The sequence below is a fragment of the Stegostoma tigrinum genome, chromosome 1 (genome assembly GCF_030684315.1).
Source record: "Stegostoma tigrinum isolate sSteTig4 chromosome 1, sSteTig4.hap1, whole genome shotgun sequence".
In the NCBI taxonomy this organism is placed as follows: Eukaryota; Metazoa; Chordata; class Chondrichthyes; order Orectolobiformes; family Stegostomatidae; genus Stegostoma; species Stegostoma tigrinum.
In genome coordinates this window covers 15,862,761-15,889,446 of record NC_081354.1, presented here as the reverse complement: position 1 = coordinate 15,889,446, position 26,686 = coordinate 15,862,761, and the positions used below count along the sequence as shown (strand labels likewise).

The following is a 26,686-nucleotide window of genomic DNA, read 5'->3' as shown; positions in this document are numbered from 1 at the left end:
GTTACTTGATAAAGAGTTTACAACTTCTCACTTGCAAGGTATTTATACAGCTGGTTGAGTTCAGTTCTGGCTAATGGTAACCCAAGGCTGTTGAAAGTGAAGGATTCAGCGATGGCAATGCCATTGAATGTCAAGGGAATATAGTTAGATTGTCTTTTATTGGAGATGATTAATGCCTGGTTTCAAATATAATCAATTGAACGTGAAATGCTTTGGGATGTTTTAGGAATAGGATACTGTGACATGTAAATGCAACTACTTTCTAACACTTAAAAACATACTCAGAGTTAACAAGGGTATGAAGGAGCCTTGCCCAATGCTCACGTGCCAGAGACAGTCTCAAATAACAGCAGCCAATATACATAATAGAGATAACAAAGTGTGGCACTGGATGAACACAGCAGGCCAAGCAGCATCTTAGGAGCACAAAAGCTGATGTTTTGGGCCTAGACCCTTCATTAACTTTTCTGATGAAGGATCTAGGCCTGAAACGTCAGCTTTTGTGCGCCTAAGATGCTGCTTGGCCTGCTGTGTTCATCCAGCTCCAAACTTTGTTATCTCAGATTCTCCAGCATCTGCAGTTCCCATTATCTCTGAGCCAATATACGTAAACAAGGTTGATGACTGATGAAAATGCTCAAAAAAGGTAGGGTCCTATTTTTATTTGTGGTAAAATAAAAGTTGCATTGATTTGAAGTTAGTGTGTAAACAAACATTGAATTATTTACTAATTATCACAATTAACAGCGTAACCTTGTAGCCTGTGTTTTCCCTGCCTCTCATTAGCTATAGTCAGTAGTCACAATGCATCGACATTATTGTGTATTCATGTACTTTAAATGGAAAGTATCACTGGCAAATATTTTGAATATAAAAGTAAAAAAAAATGACATGTTTCGTTACACTCTTCAATAAAAAACTATTTTATGACCGTTAGTGTTGACCATGATTAGTTTCCAACTGGCAAGTAGTGTTAGGCTCAGTTGGGACAGATCCATGTTAAAAATAACACATGTTTTCCAAGAAAAAAATCTTTAGGGTCACAGAGCTGTTACTTGGAGACAATCAGGTCTGAATTTGTGCTGCTGGATAAGGTGGGGATAATTCTGATCTGGGAAAAACTGCCCAGGAAGTCAGACTTTTCTTCCAAGTGGAGAGGAGTGGTGGGGGGGTGGGGGGTGGGTGCGGCAGGTCATTGAAAATGGGATTCAGGAGCCTAACCTCAGAAAGAGTTGGAGGCTGCTGTGTTCATAGAACTGTAGAATCAGTTCACGCATGGGCTTCGCAAAAGGCTGTTCTCAATAAACCAGAACTTTGTGAAGATGTGAATAAGAGACTAAATCAAAAGCTAACACTTGATCCTTATTCCCACACCCATCCCCGTGCCCCATCAATGCCAACACGTGTCGCCTGACCCCTTCTCATGGCCCCTTATACCCATCATGACAACCTACAACCTGCACCTGACCCAACTTCTCCATAGTTCCTACGCCAACTCCTGCTAACCATTATCCCCCATAGTCACCAACTGTTGTCCAAACACGTACCATATCAACTCACTCAGAATCCATCATGGGTAAGCCTCTGGATCTATGCTGAGATTAAATAAAGTTTTTAAGTGATTACTAATAAATTCACTTTTTTTTCATTGATTGGACAGGCATCCAAATATTTAATTTCCTTTTAGCCTTTATAAAAATAAAGTTTAATTTGTAATCCCATTTCAAAGTATACAACCATGTGGAATTATCAATTAAACTGTAAACTCTAAGGCACCCCACCCTAACAATGAAAGGCTCTGAAAGCAACCAAGCAACATGAATCCTATAATGATAACCCTGATGGTTAAGAGATAGACTGAAGAAGCAAGCGCTTTTTTAAGAGACTGCAGACAGTTCTCTCAAATATTTAAAGGCCAGGAGATCAAAATACGTTTTGAGATTCGCAATTTTCTTGATGGCTATCTTGGCAGTTTTCCTTATGACTCCAGTGAGTTTGACATTTGCAATAAGTTTGTGCACTTTTTATATACATTTACAATTACTTTTAACAATCCCAAAGAGGTTTTCTCTAAAGACATCTGACCTCTCCCAAAGATTTGTGGGGTGGCACGGTGGCTCAGTGGTTAACACTGCTGCCTCACAGCACCAGGGATCAGGGTTTGATTCCAGCCTCGGGCGATTGTCTGTGTGGAGTTTGCACATGCTCCCTGTGTCCGGGTGCTCTGGTTTCCTCCTATAGTCCAAAGATGTGCAAGGTAGGTGGATTGGCCATGCTAAATTGCCTGTAGTGTTCACGGAGGTGTTGATTAGGTGGGTTATGGGGGGATGGGTCTGGGTGGGATGCTCTGAGTTTCAGTGTGGACTTGTTGGGCCGAAGGGCCTGTTTCCACACAGTAGGGATTCTATGATTCTACTACTTCAACTCTTGCAAAGAGCACAAAGCTTCCCCCAAAGGAGTCCTCACACCATATCCAAAAGGGCACTTTATCTTTACAAAGAACTCTGGCAGCTTTGCTCCACCAGGTTTAAACCTGGTACTTTGGACATCTCATCAGCGAAAGTCAGGCCAGCCTGAGGCTGCTGTGCTTTAACATGTCTGGATGCCTCTGTGACCCATAGATGTGTAAATCAGAACCTACCCCATACCCCATCTGTAAAAAATGGTGCATGCCATGATTGGGAGTAGAGCCTCTGCTTCAGGCTTCTGATGCCATTTTCCTCATGATGGAGAGGCTTTTCAACTACATGAACATTCAGGTCTCAAAATTTACTTTGCAAGGGATAATGCATGAGTCAATATGTTTTGTAATAGCTTTTAAAAGCTTATAATAATTTACTCTCCCTACTGACCTGAACAAAATATTACAATCATTGCCAGATGAGGGTTTGAGTTATCGGGAGAGGCTGAATATGCAGGGATATTGTCGCTGGAGCATCAGAGACTGAGGGGTGAGCGTTTAGAGGTTTATAAAATCATGAGGGTAATGGAAAGGGTGAATAGCCAAGGTCTTTTCTTCAGGGTAGGGGAGTCCCAAACTAGAGGGCATAGCTTTAAGTTGAGAGTGAAAGGATGTAAAAGGGACTTAAAAGGCAACATTTTCATGCAGATGATGGTGCATGTATGAAATGAGCTGCCAGAGGAAGTGGTGGAGTCTGGTACAAATACAACATTTAAAAGGCATCTGGATTGGTATATGACGAGGAGAGTTTAGAGAGATATGGACCTAATGCTGGCAAATGGGGCTAGATTAATTGGGGATATTTGGTTGGCACAGACAAGTTGGACCGAAGGTCTGTCTTATGCTGTGACTCTATGACTCTATGACTGTGAGTTTCAGGTTATACTTTTACTTGTGCACATAATGCAGTCCTTGAAAGTGTATGTCAAGAAAGTCATTCGATGTTTCTCTTATTTCAGTTCCTGCAGTAGCAGATCAAGTTCTGAAATTTACAGTATGGGCAAAGGGACATCTTCCAGTGCCATTGGTGAGAATATCTGTGCTTCAGATCGATATGGTATTCATTTGCAGAGGGATCTGCAGTTAAGTTTTTTGGAGTCTGAAAGCAGGAGATGTGCTCTTACTGACAGTCTTAAAACAGCTTGCTGTGCCTTAAAAAACCAGCGTGAACAGATGAGTAAGAAGAATATGGAAGTGATTAATCATGGCGCAATAATTGACAAGATGATCTTAAAACAAAAGGTACAGTAAATTCACCAGCATTTAACTCTGCACTTAATTGTTTACTTTCAGAGCATGAATTCATTTTTGAGCAGCACACACAAAAACAATGGTGGGAGTGGAAGATTGGAGGCTGAGGATCATCTAAAATGTTAATTAAAAGTGGTTTGGTAGTACAGAACTAGAGAATGGGTGAAAAAAAAGACACGTTACCGAAGCTTCTCATCTTGCACCCATCTGGACGAATGCAAGAATGCCAAATTTCAAACAATCACAACAATTTATTGAGTAAAGCATGCTGATTGATTAGAAAAGACGTTGTCATGGAAAAAGCTAAGTTCTCCAAGTGTTTCCATGATTCAATACAAGGCACAAAGCTTGAACCTATTCTTATAGTCTTGGTTGCCAGCACTATCAACTTTAACGGATAAATCCATTGCCACCAATCCTTCTTATTGGTGTTAGTCTAGTTGCTGATACCATTTGGGGAAGGAAGTCATATTGCTCCAAAGATATTCAATCCTTAGAAACAGCAAATATTAAATGCATAGTACTTAGTATCTGGGTGTGTTGTATCTAAGATGCATGATTGATTCTTCTGAAACATTGAGCTCAACGTAAGAGTAAGCTCACATTACTACTTTAGTTGCATGTTGTTGACAAAGTCAGAAGTCACACAACAACAGGTTATAGCCCAACAGGTTTATTTAAAATCACCGGCTTTCAGAGCACTGTTCCTTTGTCAGATGAAGTTTTGTTGAGGCTCTGAAGAACTATTGAAGAGTTGTACGTCATCTCATGAACACTTTGGAGAACAATCCCTTCGATACTAATAAGTGGAGATCTTCTTGTAATGTCAGTTAACCCTTTCAGGTACTAACTGCTTTATACAACACACCGTTCCTTTTGTTTGCAGACTATGTGTATGCATGTGTGTCTAACAAGTGTAAATAAGCCATGTTATGAGCTCAACTAGTTGGCTTAATTTGGATGTTTGTGTTGCTTTCTTCATGGCGACACCTTCGTCAACCAGTCAGCACCTTTTGCTTCTGTGGTATAAATTGATCTGATTGGTTGAAGTTTGTCAGTCTTGCACTTGTCCTGATCACAAAGTTGGGTCGGAGTCCTTTTTCTGAAGAAGGATCCTGACCTGGAATGTCAGCTTTTCTGCTCCTCTGATACTGCCTGGCCTGCTGTGTTCCTCCAGCTCCACACTGCATTATCTCTGACTCCAGCATCGGCAGTTCTTACTATCTCTGCTGGAATAATGATCCTTATTTTACGGGAGCTGGGAGTGAAGTTTCAATTGTCCAGAGCCTTGGTTAAACCCCCATCAACAGTCCTGCATCCTGTTGTGGTGACCACACTTCAGGAAAGTTTAATCTTGGAAGGCACACTGCATAGATTCATCGAAATAATATCAAAACTTAAAACGTTAAGTTATGAGGATAGTGAGTGTGAACTTGGGTTTGCACTCCCCCTGTGGTCGAAGGATTATTCAGCTGAGGTGCTTAAAATGTTCAATGTACATAAGTATAGAGAAATTACCCAGAACTGGAGAGAGAATTGCTTTAAAATTAAGAGGTCATCAAGATGTGAAATCAGAAAGTGTTTTCTCACGGAAAAGCCCTGAGGTACCATTAGTTTGTTCTGTCAGGCAGCTTGCTATATTACCCAATTTCCTTTAGATGGAGCTCTATTGTGCCTATGAACGTAATAAAGGAAAGGTTCCTCAAATAGTGGAATGCCTCATAAATCAGAATAAGCTGAAGAGATAAAATATCTAATAAAAAAGAGATATTTTAGAGAGAAGGGTCGATGGAAAGTGGTCATTGTAAACTACTATAAAAGCAGATTCCACTTTCAGATTGGAGTGAGAGCAGAAGTTGAAAGCTGGCAATTAGAGCTCAAGGAGATGGCGATAATTTTTCAACACAAGTCGTGCCAAGTACGAGTAAGAAACATAAGTGTGCGCTGTCTACAATTTTCCAGGAGTGAAGAAAATTATTCTCAGGATGTAAAGCCTGCAGCTTAGAAGCATCTGTGAACAATTTTAGAGAACAGCGTGTTCTTGTGGCATGGATGACCAAATGGTAATGTTTGCTGACTTATTTTACAGTGGCTCACCCATCCTGCAAAAGTGGATACAAAGGAGCATAACAGAAATGTCAGAGATAGTAGGAACTGCCGATGCTGGAGAATCTGAGATAACAAGGTGTAGAGTTGGATGAACACAGCAGGCCAAGCAGCATCAGAGGAGCAGGAAAGCTGACATTTCGGGTCTGGACCCTTCTGAAGAAGGGTGTAGGTCCAAAACTTCAGCCTTCCTGCTTCTCTGATGCTGCTTGGTCTGCTGTGTTCATCCAGCTCTACACCTTGTTATAACAGAAGTGTTTCCTGTATTGCATAATTATTTCTGAGATAGACCCTGAGATTTTTCATGCCTCTGTGGGGACATAGTGTAAAAGTTGTGAAGTTTTGCTACATCTGTACAGACCACCCTGAAGTCCTGTGTACACTTTTGTTCTCCTTATGTAAGGAGGGAACTATTTGCTTTGGGAGACAGCTCAGGGTTCACTGGAATGATTCTTGGGTTGAAGAGATTGTCTTATGAGGAAAGGATCAGCTGGTTGAACACCTGCTAGTTGGAGTTCAAAAAAATGAGAGGTGATCTTATTGAGGAATATAAGATTCTGAGCAGATTTGACAGGATGAACATTGGGAGAATGGGTCCCCTTAGAGGTGGGGTACAGATCTGGAACTGGGGTCATTGTTTTAGAATAAGGGGAGGTTCATTTAAGAGGGACATCCAAAGGAATTTCTTCACCTAGACAGTCGTCAATCTTTAAATTTCTATTAATCTCTACCCCGGGGTGTGATGGTGCTGGGTCTTTAAATATTTTCAAGACAAGTTTGTGATGAAAGGGGAGTTGAAGATTATGAAGGATGAATAGAAAATCAGCCATGATTTTATCTAATTGTGGAACAGGCTCAAGAGATGGTTATCCCTTCTCCTTTCTGTTATATTGTTAGAATCTACCTTTTAGCTCCCTGGATGTCTTTATTCAGTCAATAAAACCTCAAGTAATGCTTTCAGTTAGAATTACTTCAGAATAAATAAACATAAAGTCTAGATGAATATAGAGCAGGCTCAAATTCCCATCAGGTGAAATAACATGCTGTCCGTTACTGGCGATCTCAGGAACATTTTAATCTCTTACCTCATTGTTATTGACGTCCATGTCATTTTTAATGCAATTTCCTGGCTGGATGGAAGATATCAATTATCAAAGAAAACCCTGCATGATAAATGTAATGGAATGGTATGGGTGACGGATTCTATACAAAATATTGAATATTCTTCTCATTTATCTCCAGCTTTTAGAAACTAAGGTGAAGTTACTTCACAAGGAGGAGGTGACACAGAATGGACTTAAACTGGATGAAGCTGAAAGAGAGAGAAAATTCCAGGACAGGTAAATGGGTGGAAAATTGTACCTCAATACATTTGCAATCGAAGTTTCACACTGCAGTTTAAGTTTGGGTTTTTTTCTTACAGCTGAATATGGGATCATGGTGACTAACTTAAAAAGAGGTTTCACAAATCCTACATATTCAGAAGAAAGACATAAAACGACAATGTTCCTCCATTATTTTGTTCCATGCCCTGACTGATTTTGATAGGGAGGTGTATTATCAATTTTCCTACAATTTTTCCTGCCTTCCCCATCCTGCCTACATGACTGCACCCCACAGCTGGAATAGGTTAGAAGGAAAGGGGCAAATAAAGGAGTATGGTATAAAGAGGTGGCACATGGCATTAGGATACCAGTCAGGTTGGAAGTTAAATATCAATATGGGTTGGGCCAAAGGGAAAGTAGAAATCGGTACCCCCAATGGACATGGATGGAGCTCAGTTGACTGGAGTGTGGTTTAACATAACAGTTCCAGTGTGGGTTTGGTTACCTGGCAGCTGAGGTAGTTATTGGGGCATTCCTCCTTGCCTTGCTTCACAGTGAACCCTGATTAATCATCCTTGGATAGCAAGGAAGCTATGACAGATTATGGTGGGAGTGTACACTGAATTATTTTTCCCATTAGCTCCTTCTGGAGGAGGGTGGGTGCAATATTTTGAATCAGTCTGTTCAGAGATGTTAAGTCACAGCTCTGGAGTAGATGGGACTTGAACTTAGGTCTTGTGGCTCACAGGTAAGTACACTACCACTATGCCACATGAACCTTATCAAAGATGGCTATGTTCTCATTTTAACCACTTTGGGGTTAATGTATTGCAAAGGATATATTTTTAAATCAACCTGTTCAGAAGTGTTAAGTCACATCTCTGGAGCGGGAGGGTCTTGAACCCGGGTCTCCTAGCTCAGGGGAAGGGACAGTACCACTGCAACACAAGAGCACCCCCCCCCCCAACCCCGCTCCCCCAATGTGATAAAGTCACTGGCTTGTTATAGAATTCAGCTGATTCCTAATTCATTGATTTCATTGGAAAAAGTGTTGAATGGACTCTGTAACAAGGAATTGAAGCGCATGTGATGTTTTCTTCAGTCTCAATACACTGTCCATTTTACTTTAGATGTTAGCTATTGACGGTGGGAATACTGCTGTGCTTACTCTCTTGCCTCGGTGCAACATGAGGTAATGTTAGCTTCTGCTTGCTTTTCCACCCGATATTTCCTCATATTTGCCAGGACCTTATTCTCAGGCAGTGCAGCTCCCCCTGTAATGCCAACACATATTGCAGCAAAGGAGATCTTTTGGTGCCTGAAAGTGCAAATGCTGGTACGTGCAGCGCATTTCTGGTCATAAAATCTAGTGCGACAAGCACCCAGGTTTCTAAGGAGCTGCCCACCCACACAAAGCTACTTAGCATGAATGTAAGAATGGAAAATTACCCCATAGTCAGTCATTTGAACAAATCTGTGTCAGATGCTGAGGAGCCATCTGAGGCCGTCTAGCACTATTGAGTAACGTGGCTGCCATTAATTATTGACAGGATCTGGTGCTTAGAAGAGGAAATTGAAAATATAAATCTCAAACTGGAACAAATGGCTCTGAAGAAAAGAACTACTACTTTGTCTCCGGTTTCCTGCTACCTGGGGGATGGAAGCAATGAGGTGGCTATGCTTTTAACATCTTGAATAAACTAGCGATTTATTTCATTCTGTTAAGAGGAGAGGGGCAGATTTGTACTTTCATAGCCCCCTTCACAAAGTCAGGATGTCTCAAAGGTTTTTACAGCTGTTGAAATACTACCTTCAATATAGCTGCCAGCAATAATGACCAAGTTTTCTCTTTTAGAACCTGTTGAGGGTTTTACCAGGATGCCAAGGATCCTGGCTCTCCTTCAACATAGTGTTTCTTTTTAGTTTGCTTTAAGAGGGCCTCAGTGCAATAGACAGTACCACACTGGACTGTCAGCTTTAATGACATCCACAAGTTCTGCACTGGCATGTAAACCTGACAACTTTTGATTCAGTTAAGAACACTGCCTGCTGAACAATGAGTAACAGCACAGTGGAGGGAGTCCAGCTGTCAGAGAAAGTGAGCTTCATTTAATGGAGCACAAATTGCGATTAGATCCCTTGACATTGTCAAACTGATTCTGTGATTCATAATCCCAAAGACCCAACTTTTTAACAAGCCCACAGCATTGTTAAATTTATCAGCGTGTATGTAGAAACCATTCTTTAGTTTTAGCAAGCATCATTGTGAAATGAATGTTCTGGGGTTACTATGCACCGCACAAGGTACTGGCTGTAATTTCTTCTACATTTCAATGCAACTTTCCAAATCTACTTTACAATAATCTGCCAGAAGGCATATATCACAGTGTTCCATACCGCCCATTGTTTAAACATAGAGACATGTGTTTAATATATATTGCAAAGCATGTTTACTTAAACCATTTTTATTACCCTGCAGACAAAAATGGTTGTTCCTTTTCACACTTCGTACAAGAAATTATAAATGTTTACTGCCAGAAATTTGGTGACAATGTATGCTGGCAAAATGGCCTCACAAATGGGCAAAAATTTGGGTGCAACTTCTCCGTTATGCTACTCATCCACCCCACAGCAAAGTATATTCCAGTTTACTAGAATAACAATTTAAGAAGGGATAGTAGGAACTGCAGATGCTGGAGAATCTGAGATAATGAGATGTAGAGCTGGATGAACACAGCAGGCCAAGCAGCATCAGAGGAGCACAAAAGCTGCTTGGCCTGCTGTGTTCGTCCAGCTCTGCACCTTGTTATCTAGCAATTTATGAAGTCACGTTTAGAATTTCCTTTATGAATTTCCGATGGCAGCTTACGGTCTGCTGAAATTGCTAGCTCAGTTGATTCCTGCAGTAGTCAGTTGCTACTTCTAGCACACAATTTCTCATGTGGCAAGTATCATCATGATCATGGCTCTTTTGAAGAGATGTTGGCATCTCTGTTGTAGTCTTGGATGACTTTTGGAGCAGCAACAAGATACATATTGATAAAGAACTACATGCAAGATTGTTGGCTGTTGGGGGTGAGGGGGAGGTGCACTATTTAATTTACCCTCTCCCAACCTCACCCTCCCTACCCCAGGAAGAAATCTTGGACTCCAGTTGGTCCACATTAAACAAAGTCACATTAAACAACACATTACGATTAGTCTTAAGTAGGTGAGAGTAGGAGTCACATCTCTCAATGAGAGGAAGTCCCGCGACTAGCTGTTTGGATGAAGACTGCCAGGGTGTCTGGACAGCCTTACTTCCTGTGTTTTGGATGGGAAATGGGGGAGAGTGATATGGTTGAATGGGTGGAAGTTTGGTGACCTGCCCTGAAATAAAAAAGTAGCTGCGTAGCATCTTGTAGAAGAGGTTCCCTGAGGATCACAGGGCACCCTCTATCCCAAAAAGGATGGTCTTCCAACTCTTCCCTTCTTTTAACCAGTCCCGTCAAAAGAAAAAGACCATCCCACCTACTGTAGTTATTTCTTTGCCCATCTCTAGAACAGCTGGGACTTGAACTTGGATCTCCTGGCCAAGAGGGGAAGACATTACCATTGCTCCATTAAACCATTATATGGACAGCATAATATACAGCTGAGTTGGCTTGTTAGCAAGTTCAGTTGCCCATTTATTGTCTTTTTAACAACGTCAAGCAGGCAGGGGTTTGGGGTGGGAGGGGCATTGAAATCCAGCCCATAATCATCCACACCTATGGATCACTGGGCATCAACTGGCAGTAAACTTAATTGCAGACAACGGGAGACAGGGATACAAAGCTGGTGCTGTCCTTCATCAAGTTGTTCCCCCATCCCTGTGCCTCCACCTTATATCACCATAGAATTCACAGCCTTGTAGAGAGAGAATCAGGTTCTGTGCGGTTGCTTAGAGATGTCCATGCCACAGGCCATTCTTGAGACATCAACATTCACCCAAAGTCGAGTAGATAATGTGCAATCGGAATGGGCACTTTAACTTGAGCTATCTGGCATTCTAAAAGAAACGAGTATTCCTCATGTCATTCCTGAATGATACCATTCGGATTTCACTGAGCCAGCAGAAGTCCTTTCCGTGAGCACTCAGGGCTAAGATCCAGCTCTCCACCACCTCATTCAACCCAGTCTGTAAGCATCAGTTCTAGAATCACTACGTAAATCACTCACAAATGATGATCGGATTTCAGACACTGGACCGAATCAACTACATTTTGTTATGTATACCCATTTGTTTCATTATCAGCTGAGGTTGTAATGGAGATGCAGTTAAGATTCATGCTACTTGGCACTGTTTGAACCAGCATTATCTGGAAACCTCAACTTCTGAGGGCACTTTTTCAAAGTATGACATTTTCATGTCGCTTTTGGACCAAGTGTCAATTAAACTGACAGATGCGTGCTTTTGCAAGAGAAAGGCAGCTTGGTCTTCAGTCTTCAAATCACTACACATATTGATAGGAACTGTTGCATAGATGCGTTGGGATCTGGAAGCAACCATGCAATGATGTCTCAAAGCTGTGTAAATGCACAGAGTGGGCTCTGAAGGAACTATGGAATCTGCAGAAGACCAGGCTCTGAAGGAACTATGGAATCTGCAGAAGACCAGATTATAACGTGGACATGGACACACAAAGAAGATAGATTAGTCCTTACCTAATCTAACTATAAAATCAAAGCCACTGCCGTGTACAGCAGTATTTAGTACTAATATATAATGAATAGTATTACTCAAACCTAAAGATAATTCTTGACTTTGGCTCTCCTCCACCAGTGTATAAAGAACTCAAACTCATAATGTGTTATCAAGCACAAGATAAAAGATTAACCTTGATCAAAAATATCAAAAGAATAACATTGATCTTGCTCACATCCTAGTCTTGCCTGGTACCTTCCCAAAGTGAACTCCCATTCTTGTGTTACTGGACCAGCTATCCCGATATGTGCTGGATAACACCAATTTTACAACTCTGTGTATTTATTTTAACACACAATTCCATTATCTTTAAATTCAGTATTCTGGTTTGGGACAGGATTGTCCGCCCTGGCACTTTCGCTGCCTGCTGGGATTGTACAGATTCCACGCACCCAGCCCAAGACCAGAAATTTTCAATTAGAGCTTTTGGTCTGTGCCAGAAATAATAAAGTGGAAATTTCTGTCCTTTATTTCCTTGCGTATTTTGTTATTGAAACAGAAGATATAGTGTTTAATTCAGTCTCCTGCATTTCCTTACCCCATACTTCTAGTCTTGATTCTTTATTTACATGCAAAGTTAATGTTCCAAAGCCATAATGGTATTTTCTGAAATATTTAATGACTTGATGCACTATCTTGTCATGTGTGTTCCAAAGATATTAATAGATTCATTGCAAGGACCCCTACTCCACTTAAAAAATCAACAGAATTTCATCTATACCTAATAACACACATTCAGAATCCTATAGATTACTCTGTTTAAATAGTACAATGTGTGTTTGAATCATAGGGAACAACATTAAATGTAATGTCACCACAAATATCGGAATAGTGTTGCCTGGCTAACATGGCATGATGTATTTTTAATTGAACTGTACACTGGCTGTACTCACAGACGCTAATTCAGACCACTTCAGTGTGATTTATAACTCCACATTGTAAAAGACTTGGAATTTTCATCCTAGGTGAAATTAATTAGATTTAGCCTGCAACACATTATGTCATGGCCACTTCTGTTCATCGTTGGATTAACACTGTTTCCATGTTTGGCTTTGTAAATAATGACTCACACACATACACACACATTATGCTCATGTAGGAGAAGCCAGTTTTATAGTTACTGCTGGGAGTGGGGGGGTGGGGCAGGGTGTGTAGGGAGTTTGTGAACGAGGGAACGAGGCTTCAGTCTTATGGGCTTTATCACACTGGATTTATGTAAACACAGCAAGCCTGGACAGGTTCATTGTACCCTCAGAGACACTGCAAATTTGTGCCAAACATTCCTCGGACATGCAGTTTTATTGTTTAGTTTGAGTTTTAGTGTGGTAACTAAAATAAATATTTGTGAAAATGTGCTGCGCTCACTCTAGTGTGGGAATATGTGTCAGAATTCCCATATATTCCCTGAACCCTGCAAGGGGACTCATCAGTGCAAGACAGCAGGGACCTTATTTATATGCAATTTAGTGTTGGCTTTGAAAGGGGAAATTCACCTTGTTATTGGTAATAGGATGCTTTGCTGTGTTGTTAAACATCAGGATAGGTTCGAACTTGAAATGTTGATTTAGAACAAGGTGAATCTGATAATCTGAGGATAGATAGTTCAGGAGTTGGGTGATTGCTGGGTGTTAGTGAGAGGAACACCATGGTTACATGAAGCATAAACAAGAGATAGGAGAATCAAGACTATGGATTATACTCCTCTCAGGACTATTTGAAATTCCTGCTATTATTGCAATCCTATTTCCTAGAGCATACAAGGAATATAGATAAGTTGGACGGATCTGTGAAACTGATGTGTGGTGGACGGCAGGAGGACTGTAGCAGTTCAAGAAGGCAGCTCATCGCCATCTTCTCAAGAGCAACTAAGGACAGGCAATAAATACTGCTTAGCATCCCAAAAATGTATAAACAACAAAAATTTAGCCTTTCTGATGCTGTTGTACATCAACCCCACTTCTTCTAAAGACTGCTATTGCTTTATGAGCTATACTTAAGAGATGGGCATGCGCTCCTGGATTTAGAAGAGCCAGGATCTGAATTTCCTTCACATTTTCTGCACATTATCAGTGATGACGAACATGTATAGTGAGAAAGATCAGGTTAAACATTGTATAACTTGTGCATCTTTGAACCACATCCCCTCTACTTCCCTGACCATTTTATGCCCATCCCCTGATCTACCTCCTGATTTCCACTGTACTCAGTTGCATGTGTCTGCCTGCCAGTCAATGTATGAGAATTCTATGGATTGATCTCCCTCTGTATTGCACTCTGAGCCATTGTGGCTATGGCCTGACACTGAAACATGTTCATCCTTTACCCACTAGTTTTTTTTTCTGAGCACATATTCTCCTAAAAATAGTAAAAATGCAAAAATTGAATCCTGTTCCCAATTTGGGAAAAGCTGTTATTCGATATTTTCCAGTTTCTAAGTAAAGTTCCAGGACACAGTACCACATTAGCCCCATCTAACTCTGAACTTGCCTTTTAAATCTAGAACTCTCATCCTCATAAACTGTCACAAATTCACAAACTGAGATGGATTTTTCATAGATAGCTATATTAAAAGATAGTGATTACATATACAGATCAGTTACCCAGTTGAATGACAGAACTGGTCCTGGGATTTAGCCTTCCCCAATAATTCACGAAGGTTCTTTCGACAGCAGCTCCTAAACTCTGAACTGCTACTATCTAGAATGGCAAGAGCAATACATTCACGGTAACAGCACCACCTGCAAGTTGGCTTCCAAGTCACACCCTCCTACCTTGGAAATATATTGCCTTTCCTTTATTGTCACTGGTTCAAAATTCTGGAACTCCCTAATAATACTGTGGGTCTATCTATGCCACATTAAGTGCAGCATTCAAACAGGCAGCTGTCCACCACCTTCTCAAGGATAATTAGGGATGGGCAATAAACACTGGTCCCGCCAGCAATGGCTACATCATATGAATGAATAAAAGTTCCTATGCTCCTGTAATTGACTTGTTTCATCCTGGACTTGAAACCTCCTTTCTAAGGATAGCAGGAAATCTATGCCGAGAACATATTTTCATGTTCTGTTTCTCTGTAGAAATCACACTTGTATCTAGCCCAAGCATTCGCCACAAGATTTTATATCCAGGCACACTATTCATATTTATCTTATCCTTCTCACATACATTATGACATTGGACTGAATTCAATCTGCATTTCAATTCAACTGCATTTTTCTATATCATACACCCTTGGGGTTGGACATCACTGCATGTGGATAGAAGCAGGCATGAGGGATTGTTGGACCTGAGGATGTGACCTTGTGGACTGATCTTTTTCATCTATGTCAGGCATCATTTTGGAAACAGCCACAGTGGTTCCTCCTCTCCTGAGCTTCAGCAGAATTTGCCAAGATTCCAGGAAAATGTAACTTTTCAAACTGAAAACATTGGCATGAATTAGAACTGTGGATGGAAATAAAAAATAAATGACATGTTCAATGTGCAAATGAGGAAAAGTCCATTGCCAAAATCACTTACTGGACATAAGTATAGAATGAAACAAACAGCAATGTTGCTATATGAGACATTAGAAAGTGGTCTATACTTGCATCCCTACCGGTACCATATGAATGAGTGATATGTGCGTTGACATTTGTGGGTTTAGGAATTGACTAGGAGGTTTAATGCCCACCTGAAGACATGAAACTGTGTGGACATGATAGAAACAATGAGATAGCAAGAAATGCCGATGCTGGAGTCAGAGATAACACAGTGTGGAGCTGGAAGAACACAGCAGGCCAGGCAGGATCAGAGGAGCAGAAAAACTGACGAGTCCCGACCTCCAGCTCTACACTGTTATTATAGACATGGTTATCTGTTTTTTTGTGTACATCTGATTCCTGAAATCAGAGTTCAGTGAATGGATAGACCTCATTCTCTGCCCACTGTTAGTAAAGCTTTGTTGATGCATCAGAACTAGTGCACACTGCTACATAATTGATACACCTTGTACGCATATATAAATTGTTATAGCTTTCACAGAAATGCTCTGTTCAAAGTAAGATCATCAGATTAAAATGATAGTATTACTGATCTGTGCTTCCAAGGCTGAACATCAGCTATCGAGATGTCTCTGTGACTCTATGTCAAAAACAGAAATTGCTGGAAAAACTCAGCAGGTCCAGCAGGATTACACCCACTAAACCTCCAGAGTTGTTTTATTTGTTTTTGTTTCTGATTTCCAGCATCCCCAGTTTTTTGTTTCTTTACTCAAAAACAGAGGCCTGTGTTTAATACAAAGTTCTGACGATTACGACATATTAATTGAAGGAAACTTGTGATTGAATTCCCATTGTACCACCACGGCTAAACAAACCTCAGAACTGTTTTTGCAATCAGGTGATAAGGTGTTAAATGGTTTCCTCTTGTTCAATTGCTGTTTTTTAATATGTGGTGAAAAGGGTCAACTAAGTGAGTAGTTAACTGCTTACATACTGTGACTGTACAAAATACAATTGGACAGGTTCTCTTGAGTTCAACAAAAGAAGGGATTTGTTTATTTATACTTAAACCAATCTGAATAAAACAATAAACTACACTCTGACTTTCATGCATATGTTCCACACACACACACACACACACACACACACACACACACACACAGACATCATGCTCACATACCCACAAGTACAGATCATATTGTGGGGCAGGGTAGGTTGGCAAAATTAAAATCAACAAAAATTAGGAATCTGTGGCCTGCAGTTTGGTGACTCGGTTTTTTTAAATTCGTTCATGGGATGAGGGCATTGCTGACTAGGCTGCGTTTACTACCCTTCGGGCAGTTAAAAGTCACCCGTGTTGCTGTGGGTCTAGAGTCACATGTAGCCAGACCAGGTAAGGACAGCCGTTTCCTTCCCTGAAGGACATTAGGGAACCAGAGAGATTTTTTCCCCAACAGTTGACAATGGATTCTCAACTATTATTAGACTCTATTCCAGATGTTTATTGAATTCAAATTCCAACATCTGCTGTGGCAGGATTCAAACCCAGGTCCCCAGGATGTTGTCTGGGTCTATGGATTACAGCCTCATGATAATACTGTTAGATCATCAACTTTCCTTAGTTTCAGGCTGAATTCTTTTCGGTTTTGCAACTATCATTCAGCAACCCTGATACTTTTGATTTCAAGACCTAGATGGCTAATTTTGTTGTTCTTCAGGGGAATTTGATATTAGGTTGAATTCTTTTCAGATGTCACTGTCTGTATCAGTGCTGTCCCTGGATGACCACAGTCAGCCAATGGAATTTGAAGCTTCCCAGGTGGGTAGGATAGAGAGAGAGGGAGACAGGAGGGACTCAACTGTCTATCTCAGCTGCCTGTCTTAAGTTCTGCAAGAACACAGCTACGTAACATACAAAGGTTGACTTGCCAGTTGACCTTCCCTTTCCAATGACCCAGGAGGATCCAAATAAGGCCTTTGTCAGTGTGTTCTAAAGATAACATAATTAGATGATACTTGGGAAGCTCTTAGCCAGGGTCCCATTAGGCCGACCATTAGACTTAATGATACATCGCCAACAATTCAGTATCTGTGGTACTTGTCTTCATGCCTAAATAGTGGGCCAGGAGATGAGAGTTCATCATATTTCCCAGGAAATCATTTTCTTTGGTTGGTTTTGTGTCTCCACTCCAATGGGTTGGAATGCAGAATGCACAACAATGCAAGTTAAGGTAACAATCTTTGTCTGTGATCTCATCTCTCTTCTGTATCTGCATTCCTAAACAGTTTCTGCTTTTAAAAGTACAATTCATGTTTCCAAACCATTGGATTAAACAAAACATAAAACATGTCTTCATGACACTAGGATCAAGAAATCATAAAATTGACTCTTAGGAAATTAAAAGTCACAATTCTTACTCAGCCATACATTTTTTTAAATGAATATTAGTCTGAAGAACAGCCACCAAACTGCCTGCAGATCCTGAATGGCTCATTGAATCACTATCAAGAGAGAGACGGGAATCCCCAGGAAGAGAATGAAGGAGCAAATCCGGGCAGTTATGTCTATGTAAGTATGAAAATAAGTCGCTCATGAAGCCTTTCCCTTAATGTAGTGGGCTACAAACGCACTAGCAAACAGAATGGGGAGCAAGATAAGCCCCAGGGAATATTATGTTCTATTTTCCAAAATATATGCAAGGATTCCCCTGATATCTTGCCATAAATTCCGCTGTGTGCAGTTTTTCTCTGAAGGGTCCACTAATCATTTGCAAAATTTACAGCAGGACCGAAATTATGAATAGGGTCCAGTTTATGCGAAGGCCAAAGGAATGACAAGGCCAAGTTATGACAGGAGATCAGGTTCACTCGCAGCAAACCTCAGACAACAATCAGGAAATGTACACTTATGTGTGTACATTTTCCAAAAGTGTAGTTTGTGCCATCACAATAGAATGGGTAATCATGATTCCCTACAGTGTGGAAACATGCCCTTCGGCCCAACAAGTCCACAATGCCCCTTGAAGCATCCCACCCAGACCCATCCCCCTATAACCCACACACACCCCTGAATACTATGGGCAATTTTAGCATGGCCAATTCACCCAGCCTGCACATCTTTGGACTGTGGGAGGAAACCCACGCAGACACAGGGAGAATGTGCAAACTCCACACAGACAGTCGCCTGAGGCTGGAATTGAACCCGGGTTCCCTGGTGCTGTGAGGCCGCAGTGCTGACCACTGAGCCATCGTGCCGCCCGAGCTGGGAAAATCCAGGCAGAGATAATATATTCTGGTTTTCTCCAGGTCTGTGAAATTCACGAATGATCTTTCAACCAAAATTGCACTTTGGTTAATTTAAACATTATGTATCAAAATGGTTTTAAACTCAGTGGGACCAAGCATAGACTCTGAGACCGTTCTGTAGAGACTGTGCTCTGTGCTTCTATGCTCTGTATGCAACAAATGACAATGCTTTACAGTCGCCAACCATTTCAACTCCACCCCCACTCCCTGGGTGACATGTCCATCCTGGGCCTCCTCCAGTGTCACAATGACACCACAAGCAAACTGGAGGAATAGCACCTCATATTCCACCTCAGGAGCCTACAGCCCAATGGCCTAAACATGGGATTCACCAGTTTTAAAATCTGCCCACCCTCAACCTCATTCCAGTCCAACCCTCCCTCTCATCCGCACCTCCTTGACCTGACACAATCTGTCCATATTCTCTCCCACCTATCTGCCTCTGCCACTTCACTGAGCAATCCCCACTGCTCCCTCCCTCCACTCACCTATCACTATCTCACATACCTTTCCCTGTCCCACCTCTCCTCTCTATTTATTTCCCAGCTCCATGTCCTCTCCCCATTTTTGACGAAGGGTACTGACCCGAAACATCAACTTTCCTGCTCCCCTGATGCTGCCTGGCCTGCTGTGATCCTCCAACTCCACACTGTGTTGTCTCAGACTCCGGCATCTGCAGTTCTTGCTATCTCTTAAATTTGGACCGGCTGAGCTTCCCACTTGGAATTCTATTGCATATTTCCATTTACTGCGTCTGCAAGAGGTTTCACATCTAATACAGATTATTTTTATACCCGGTGTCCCCATTTTGTGGACATTTGTGAAATTCTGTTTGTTTTTCCTTCATAAGTCATGGAGATAGCAAATGTTTACTACAAGACAAATATGCAACCAACAGAAGAATTAACAAGACTTTGCCAGAGCTTAAAACAATCCATTACTAAATTCATTTTTATTTCCAATTATTGTAGGAAGGAGATCTCCAAGAGCACCCATCTTGCCTTGTCAGAGCTGAAACAGGAAAAGTATCAATCGAGACCCAAATGGCAGACCTCCACTCTGAACTATTCCAAACTAAATGTGAGAGCTTTGGATTGAAAAAGCAGTATCTCGAGTCTGAATCACAGCTAACTGCTAATAGAAATGTAAGACCAAGTAGAGATCATTTGTATAACCATACCCATTCAAGAAATTAGTTAGCACGAATTTAGCTCAATACTCAGTCATTGAGCCATACAGCATGGAAACAGATCCTTTGTTACAACTTGTCCCTGCCGACGAGATATCCTAAATTAGTCCCATTTGCCAGCATTTGGCCCATATCCCTCAAAAACCCTCTTGTTCATGTACCCATCCAGGTGCCTTTTAAGTGTTGTAATTGTGCCAGCCTCCACCATTTCCCCTGGCAGCTTGTTCCACATGCACCACCTGTGTGAAAAAGTTGCCCTTTAGGCTCCTTTTAAATCTTTCTTCTGTCACCGTAAACCTATGCCCTCTAGTTTTGAATCCCACCCTGGGGAAAAGACCTTGGCTATTCACCCTATCCATGCCCCCCCCCCCCCATGATTCTATAAACCTTTATAAGGTCATCTGTCAGCTCAGACGCTCCAGAGAAAATAGCCCCAATCTATTCCGCCTCTCCCTATAGCTCAAACCCTCCAAACCTGGCAACATGCTTGCAAATCTTTTCTGAACCCTTCCAAGTTTTGCACTATCATTCCAATATCAGGGAGACCAGATTTGAACACAGTATTCCAAAAATGGCCTTACCAATGTACCGCACAGCCACAGCATGACCTCCCAACTCCTATAATCAATGCACTGACCAATTAGGCAAGCATACCAAATGACTTCTTCACTATCCTGTCTGCCTGGGATTCCACTTTCAAGAAACTATGAATCTGCACTCCAAGGTCTCTGTTTAGCAACATACCCAGGACCTTACCATTAAGTGTATAAGTTCTGCCCTGATTTGCCTTTCCAAAATGCAGCACCTCACATCTATCTACTAACATCACCCATCCAAGTGAATGTGGGCAAGGTGTAATGGAGCTCCAATGGGAGCAGAAATCAGCTCAGCCAAGTTTCACACTATTTTTGGCCTCAATCCGTTTCTAACAAGATCTGGATGGATGGTCGCAGTTCCATTTGTGTTACTCTCTAGCTGCAGTGGAAGCTTCACTAGACTGTTAACTAGAATAAAGGGGTGGCCTTGGCAGGATATATTGCGTGGATTCGGTCTGTACTCACTGATGCTTGAAAAACAAGAAGTGATCTTATTGAAACATGTGAAAATCTGAGGGGGCCTGACAAAGTTAGTGCTGTGAGGATCTAGAATGAGGTAGCACAAAATAAGGAATCTCCCATGGAAGATTGAGATGTGGAGGAACCTCTTCTCCCAGGGGAAATTTCTAACCCACACAACATAGATTGTAAGAGCAGGGTGGCTATGCTAGAACTGTTCAAAATGTTAACTAGTTCACAGCTCAAGAACTACAGTTATGGCCATGGAATTACAAGAAGATATGGTTGTACTAGAGACTGTAAGGAGTGGGCGTATGAGAATGTTACAAAGTCTGGGAACCTTTGGGCTATGAGGAAAGCTGATGGGGTCATAAAATGAGATGTATTAAGTAACTAGCATCCTGGATGGAGTAGTTAGGAAGTGGCCTGTTTTTGTTAACTCTTCTGGTCAGCAAACACAGAATGGGCTGAATGGCCTCCTTCTCTGCTATAACAGTCTTTGATTCAGTATAATTTGGAGAAGGCATGGGGAGGGAGCAGTGATATAGAACAAAGAATGTAATTGAGATGAACAATGATTTAAATATTGGGGGGATTGGTGGCCAGGGTCAAGCAACGAAATAGAGTATTATTACTGTTTGTTTATTTGTGCACATCTTGCTGGCTGTGGTGGGGAGATGGCCACTGAAATTCATTGGTCTTCATTCTTCATTGGAAGGGGTGTTGCTGCTCATTGCCTTCTCATTCCATTTAGGATGGTGATAGCCCTGGAGGCTTGATGACACACACATACAAATGTTTGTTCTAGTCCTTTAAGTTTTGTTTGGATTTTGGTGCTTTCTGATAGCTCTGCCAGCTGAGGACTAGATCATGATTTTTAGTCCACTATAAGCACCTATGTGTGGTTACCTTTTTGATTGTTTCTGTATTCATTGCTCCTTTGACTGTACTTAATGGGCTTGAAATTCTTGCTCCTTGTGCAGCTGAGAGTCAGGGCTGTAGGGAGGATGAGCAAACTGACCATAGCACTATGGTACAGGGACCATTCAAGGGGGAGCGTAGAAAAGAGTTCAAATCAGGGATGATATTGTCAGGGGAATAGACACTGTACTTTGTGGCCAGGATTGAGAGTCTCAAGGGTGTGTCTGCCTGCCTGGTGCCTGGGTTCAGGACATTACATCTGGTCTGCAGAGAAACTTGGAGCGGGAGGAAACATATCAAGTTGTCATGATCCACGTAGGTACCAACGGTATAGGTAGAAAGTGGAAAGAGTTTCTGCTGAGGGAATATGAGCAGCTAGGGGCTAAATTGAAAAGCAGAGCCAGAAAGGTAATAATCTCTGGATTATTACCTGAGACATGAACAAATTGGCACAAGATCACCACGATTAAAGGGGTAAATGCTCAAAGATTGATGTTGGAGAAAAGGATTTGAATTCATGGGACATTGGCATCTGTACGGGACTGGAGGGTGCTGGCCCAATGGGATGGGCTCTACCTGAATCATGGTAGGCCCAGAGTTCTAGCAAGTCTCATAACTCAGGCTACGGATAGGGCTTTAACCTAAATAGCAGGTTCGGTTGCGGGGAAAACTATGGAAAAAGCAAAAGGGGGAGACGTTATTTAGTTTCCAGAACAGTAATGGGACAGACAATATAGAAAGGGCCAGGAATCTAACTTCAGGCACAGCAGCTGAGGGAACAACGATGAGAAAGGGACAGGACAGGAAGTCAATGCAAGACTGCAGGTGTTGTAGTTAAATGCATGCAGTGTACGAAGCAAGATAATTGAGCCTATACCTCAGGTATGATGTTGTGGGTATCATGGGGACGTGGTTGCAAGGGGATGAGGGCTAGACGCTAAGGATACAGGTCCTATCAAAAGGACAGGCAAATGAATGGAGGGGACAGGATTGCCTTATTGGGAAGAAATGAAATTAAATCGATAGCAAGAAGCGAGACAGGGTTGTCAAGTGTAGATTCTGTTCTGGATGTGAGTTTGCTCGCTGAGCTGGAAGGTTAGTTTTCAGACGTTTCGTCACCATTCTAGGTAACATCATCACTGAGCCTCCGACGAAGTGCTGGTGTTATGTCCCGCTTTCTATTTATCTGGTTAGGTTTCCTTGGGTTGATGATGTCATTTCTTGTGTTGGTGATGTCATTTCCTGTTCTTTTTCTCAGGGGATGGTAGATTGGCTCCAAATCAATGTGTTTGTTGATGGAGTTCCGGTTGGAATGCCATGCTTCTAGGAATTCTCGTGCGTGTCTCTGTTTGGCTTGTCCTAGGATGGATGTGTTGTCCCAATCAAAGTGGTGTATACATACAGATGAGAAAGGACACCACTTTGATTGGGACAACACATCCATCCTAGGACAAGCCAAACAGAGACACGCACGAGAATTCCTAGAAGCATGGCATTCCAACCGGAACTGAATAGGTACTTTGCATCAGTCTTCATGGTGGAAAACCCCAGTAGTCTACCTGAACTTCAAGGGAGTCAAGGGGGCAGAGATGAATGGAGTAGTCTTCAGTCAGGAGAAGGTGCTGGGGAAGCTGAAAGGTTTGAAGGTGGATAAATCACCTGGACAACATGGACTTAGCACCAGAATTCTGAAGGACATAGCTGAGGTGATTGAAGAGGCATAAGTGATGATCTTGGAGGAATCACTGGAGTCAAGGAGGCGTCACTGAGGACTGGAAAATGGCTAATGTAATACCGCTGTTTAATAAGGGTTTGAGGCAGAAGATGGGAAATTATAACCAGTTACCTTGAGCTTGGTTGTTGGTAATATTTTATTCAGGATTAGATTGCAGAGTGCTTTGAAGGTAAAATGGGGCTGAATTTGGCAGGTCATGCCTGACAAATCTGTTAGAATTCTTTGAAAAATAACAAGTTAGGCAAAGGAGAGCCACTGGATGTGATCTGTTTGGATTTCCAGAAGGCCTTTGACATGATGCTGCCCATCAGGCTGCTAAATAATCTAAGAGCTCATGGTGTTGGGGCAAGGTACTGGCATGGAAAGAGGATTGGCTGATTGGCAGAAGACAGATAGTGGAGATAAAGGGGTCTTTTTCAGGATGGCAGCCAGTGATTAGTGGAGTTCCAGAGGGGTTTGTGTTGGGACCACAACTATCCACTTTATGCATTGATGATCTGGACAAAGGAACTGAGGACATTGTTACCTTTCTTAAATTTTCAGATGACGCAAAGCTAGGTGGAGGGGCAGGTAGTCATTGAGGAAGTGAAGAGGCTGCAGAGGGAGGTGGACAACCTTGGAGAGTGGGAATAGAAATGACAGATGGAATACAATGCAGGAAAGTGTGAAGTTATGCACTTGGTAGGCAGAATAGAGGCAAAGATGGGGAAAGGCTTCAGAAATTTGAAGCACAAAGTTACTTGGGAGTTGTATTTTAGGATTCTCTAAGATCAGGGTTCAGTTGGCAGTTAGGAAGACAACTACAATGTTAACATTCATTTTGGGTATGCTAGAGTACAACAGCAGGGATGTATTGCTAAGGCTATATAAAGCTCTGGTTAGACCGCATTTGGAATATTACAAGCTGTTTGGGTTTTGTATCTATCTCTGTGCTGGTATTGGAGGAGTCTGGGGAGGTTTGAAAGAATAATTCCCTAGATGAAAAGCTTGTCATATGAAGAGTGGATGAAAACTCTGGGTCTGTACTTGAGTTTAGAAGGATGAGGGGAGATCTCATTGGAAGCTACAGAATACTGAGAGGCCTGGGATGGAGTGGACATGGAGAAGGTGTTTCCACTAGTAGGGAGATTAACAGCCAAGGATACAGCCTCAGAGTTAAGGCTAGATCCTTGAGAACTGAAACAAAGAGGAATTTCTTCAGCCAGAGGGTGGTGAATCTATGGAACTCATTGCTGCAGAAGGCTGTGGAGGCCACGTCACTGAGTGTATTTAAGACAAAGATAGTTAGGTTCTTGATTAGTAAGGGGGTCAAAGGTTACATGGAGAAGGCAGGAGAATGGGTTTAATAAACCAACAGCTATGAACAGTGGCAGAGCAGACTTGATGAGCCGATTAGCCTAATTCTCCTCTATCTCAAATTGGGAAAGAAGTAAAGCAAGAGTGGTGTTAATTTACTATCACCCAAATGGTAGCCTGGGTCTGGAACTCACTGCCTGAAAGAGTGACAGAGGAAGATACTCCTGTTACATTTAAGAAGCTCTTGGATATGGACTTGAAATGCTACAATATACATTGTGGATCACGAGCTGCAAACTGTCTCTGTATTGGCTAGCAAAAATGAAATGGTCCAAATGGCCCCTATCTCTGCTCTAAATGTTCAATGCTTTTACATTTGCAATTTACATTTCCACACACAGGCAAAATTTACCCGAGTCTGAATTTCAGTCTGAAGGCTTTAGTCATGGTAGTTTATCCTACTGATTCCTGATTGGCTTGTGCCTTACTAACTAAATAAATTGGCAAGACTGCAATGAAATCTAAATATTACAGCAATAGTGAAAATTAAGTCAAACTTCAAGACTCTCATGTTTCCTGCAGCAACATCGAGGATAATGTCCATTCACCGTATTTCTACTACACTGTAACAATGTGATAACAATGGTAAGAAGGAGCTATTAATTTAGTATCATCTCCAAAATGCACACGCAAACATCAATTTCTCTGTATGACAGATAAACGAAAGCCTTTTGTTGGAAATAACGAGATTGAAACAAAACTTGCAGGCTTCAGAACAACAAATCCTGAAACTGCAGAGCGAAAAGGCAATTTTAACTTCACGTCTGAAGACCCTGGAAAGTGAACGGCAACAGATATTCAATCAAAAAGAACTTTTGCTGAAAACACTGAAAAGATTGAAATGTCACAAGCATGAAGATTCTTTGTTCCAAATTAACTCTGATGACAGGTAATGTTACTCACGTTGACCATTGAGTGGGGAACAAAGAGTTATAGTCTCAGGCTTCCCAGTGAAAGGAAATGCCAGTAGGATTTTTTTTCATGTCGAGGCTTCTTAGAAAAAAAGAACATTTTAACATGGTGACTACTGAAGCAGAGTCTATAACATCACTTCAAAGGGAATTGGCTCAAACAGAAAAGAAAAGGACACAGGGAAATAGGATTTGAGTGGGTAACGCTGACACAGTCAATGAGGCAAATAATCTCTTTCTGTCCTGCTGTTTGAATTCTGCACGTATTCAGCTTTTTCTCGTGAATGTAAAGCTATTTTGAAATTTCTGGTTTCCATCCTGAAAAAGATTGAGTAATTATGCTGTACATATTAAACTCATATCACTTAAGGAAGTGACAATTAATTCTAACATTCTGTAGTGTTTATGGTATACAGCTTGCTGTGCATCATAATGTACTTCCTCATCCTAAGCAAACCCAAAGTCAGGAGGAGACAAATGCATTGTGTGCAATCTCTAAATGTTGGATAATATTCCCTTGCTTTGAAAAGGGCAGCAGACTGTTGTCATTGTTGGTCTTAAGCTTCCACAATTCATGATGTCCAAATCAGATTCTAAATGATCAGTACCAACTGCCTATGTGTTCTCATGATGTGGATGACATTGAGGAACAGTTTTTTTGATGTCCATCTAAATAACGGAATGGTGCCATCTTGAGAACCAGTTATTTGTACACCCAAATAATTAATGTAACCAAAGCAAAGGACTTTAAGGGGTGCTACTCCCTCTGTTAATTTTTTAATTACTAGCAAAGGTACAAATGCAAATGAAGGAGCTGAGGCTTTTGAAATTCACTGCCAGTTCACTTATATCTGTCCAC

The 26,686-nt window shown here is 41.5% G+C and overlaps 1 protein-coding gene across 1 annotated transcript in view; it reads left to right on the top strand.

Annotated features, from left to right (window-relative positions):
* LOC125457126 (cingulin-like) overlaps positions 1 to 26,686 on the top strand; it is a 57,241-nt gene that overhangs the window by 10,309 nt on the left and 20,246 nt on the right. The window contains exons 3-8 of the mRNA XM_048540909.2: positions 3,421 to 3,703; positions 7,061 to 7,158; positions 8,694 to 8,814; positions 17,804 to 17,923; positions 19,632 to 19,805; positions 25,573 to 25,805. Of these exons, the coding sequence (XP_048396866.1) occupies positions 3,421 to 3,703; positions 7,061 to 7,158; positions 8,694 to 8,814; positions 17,804 to 17,923; positions 19,632 to 19,805; positions 25,573 to 25,805 (1,029 nt within the window). The remainder of the gene's footprint in view (positions 1 to 3,420; positions 3,704 to 7,060; positions 7,159 to 8,693; positions 8,815 to 17,803; positions 17,924 to 19,631; positions 19,806 to 25,572; positions 25,806 to 26,686) is intronic.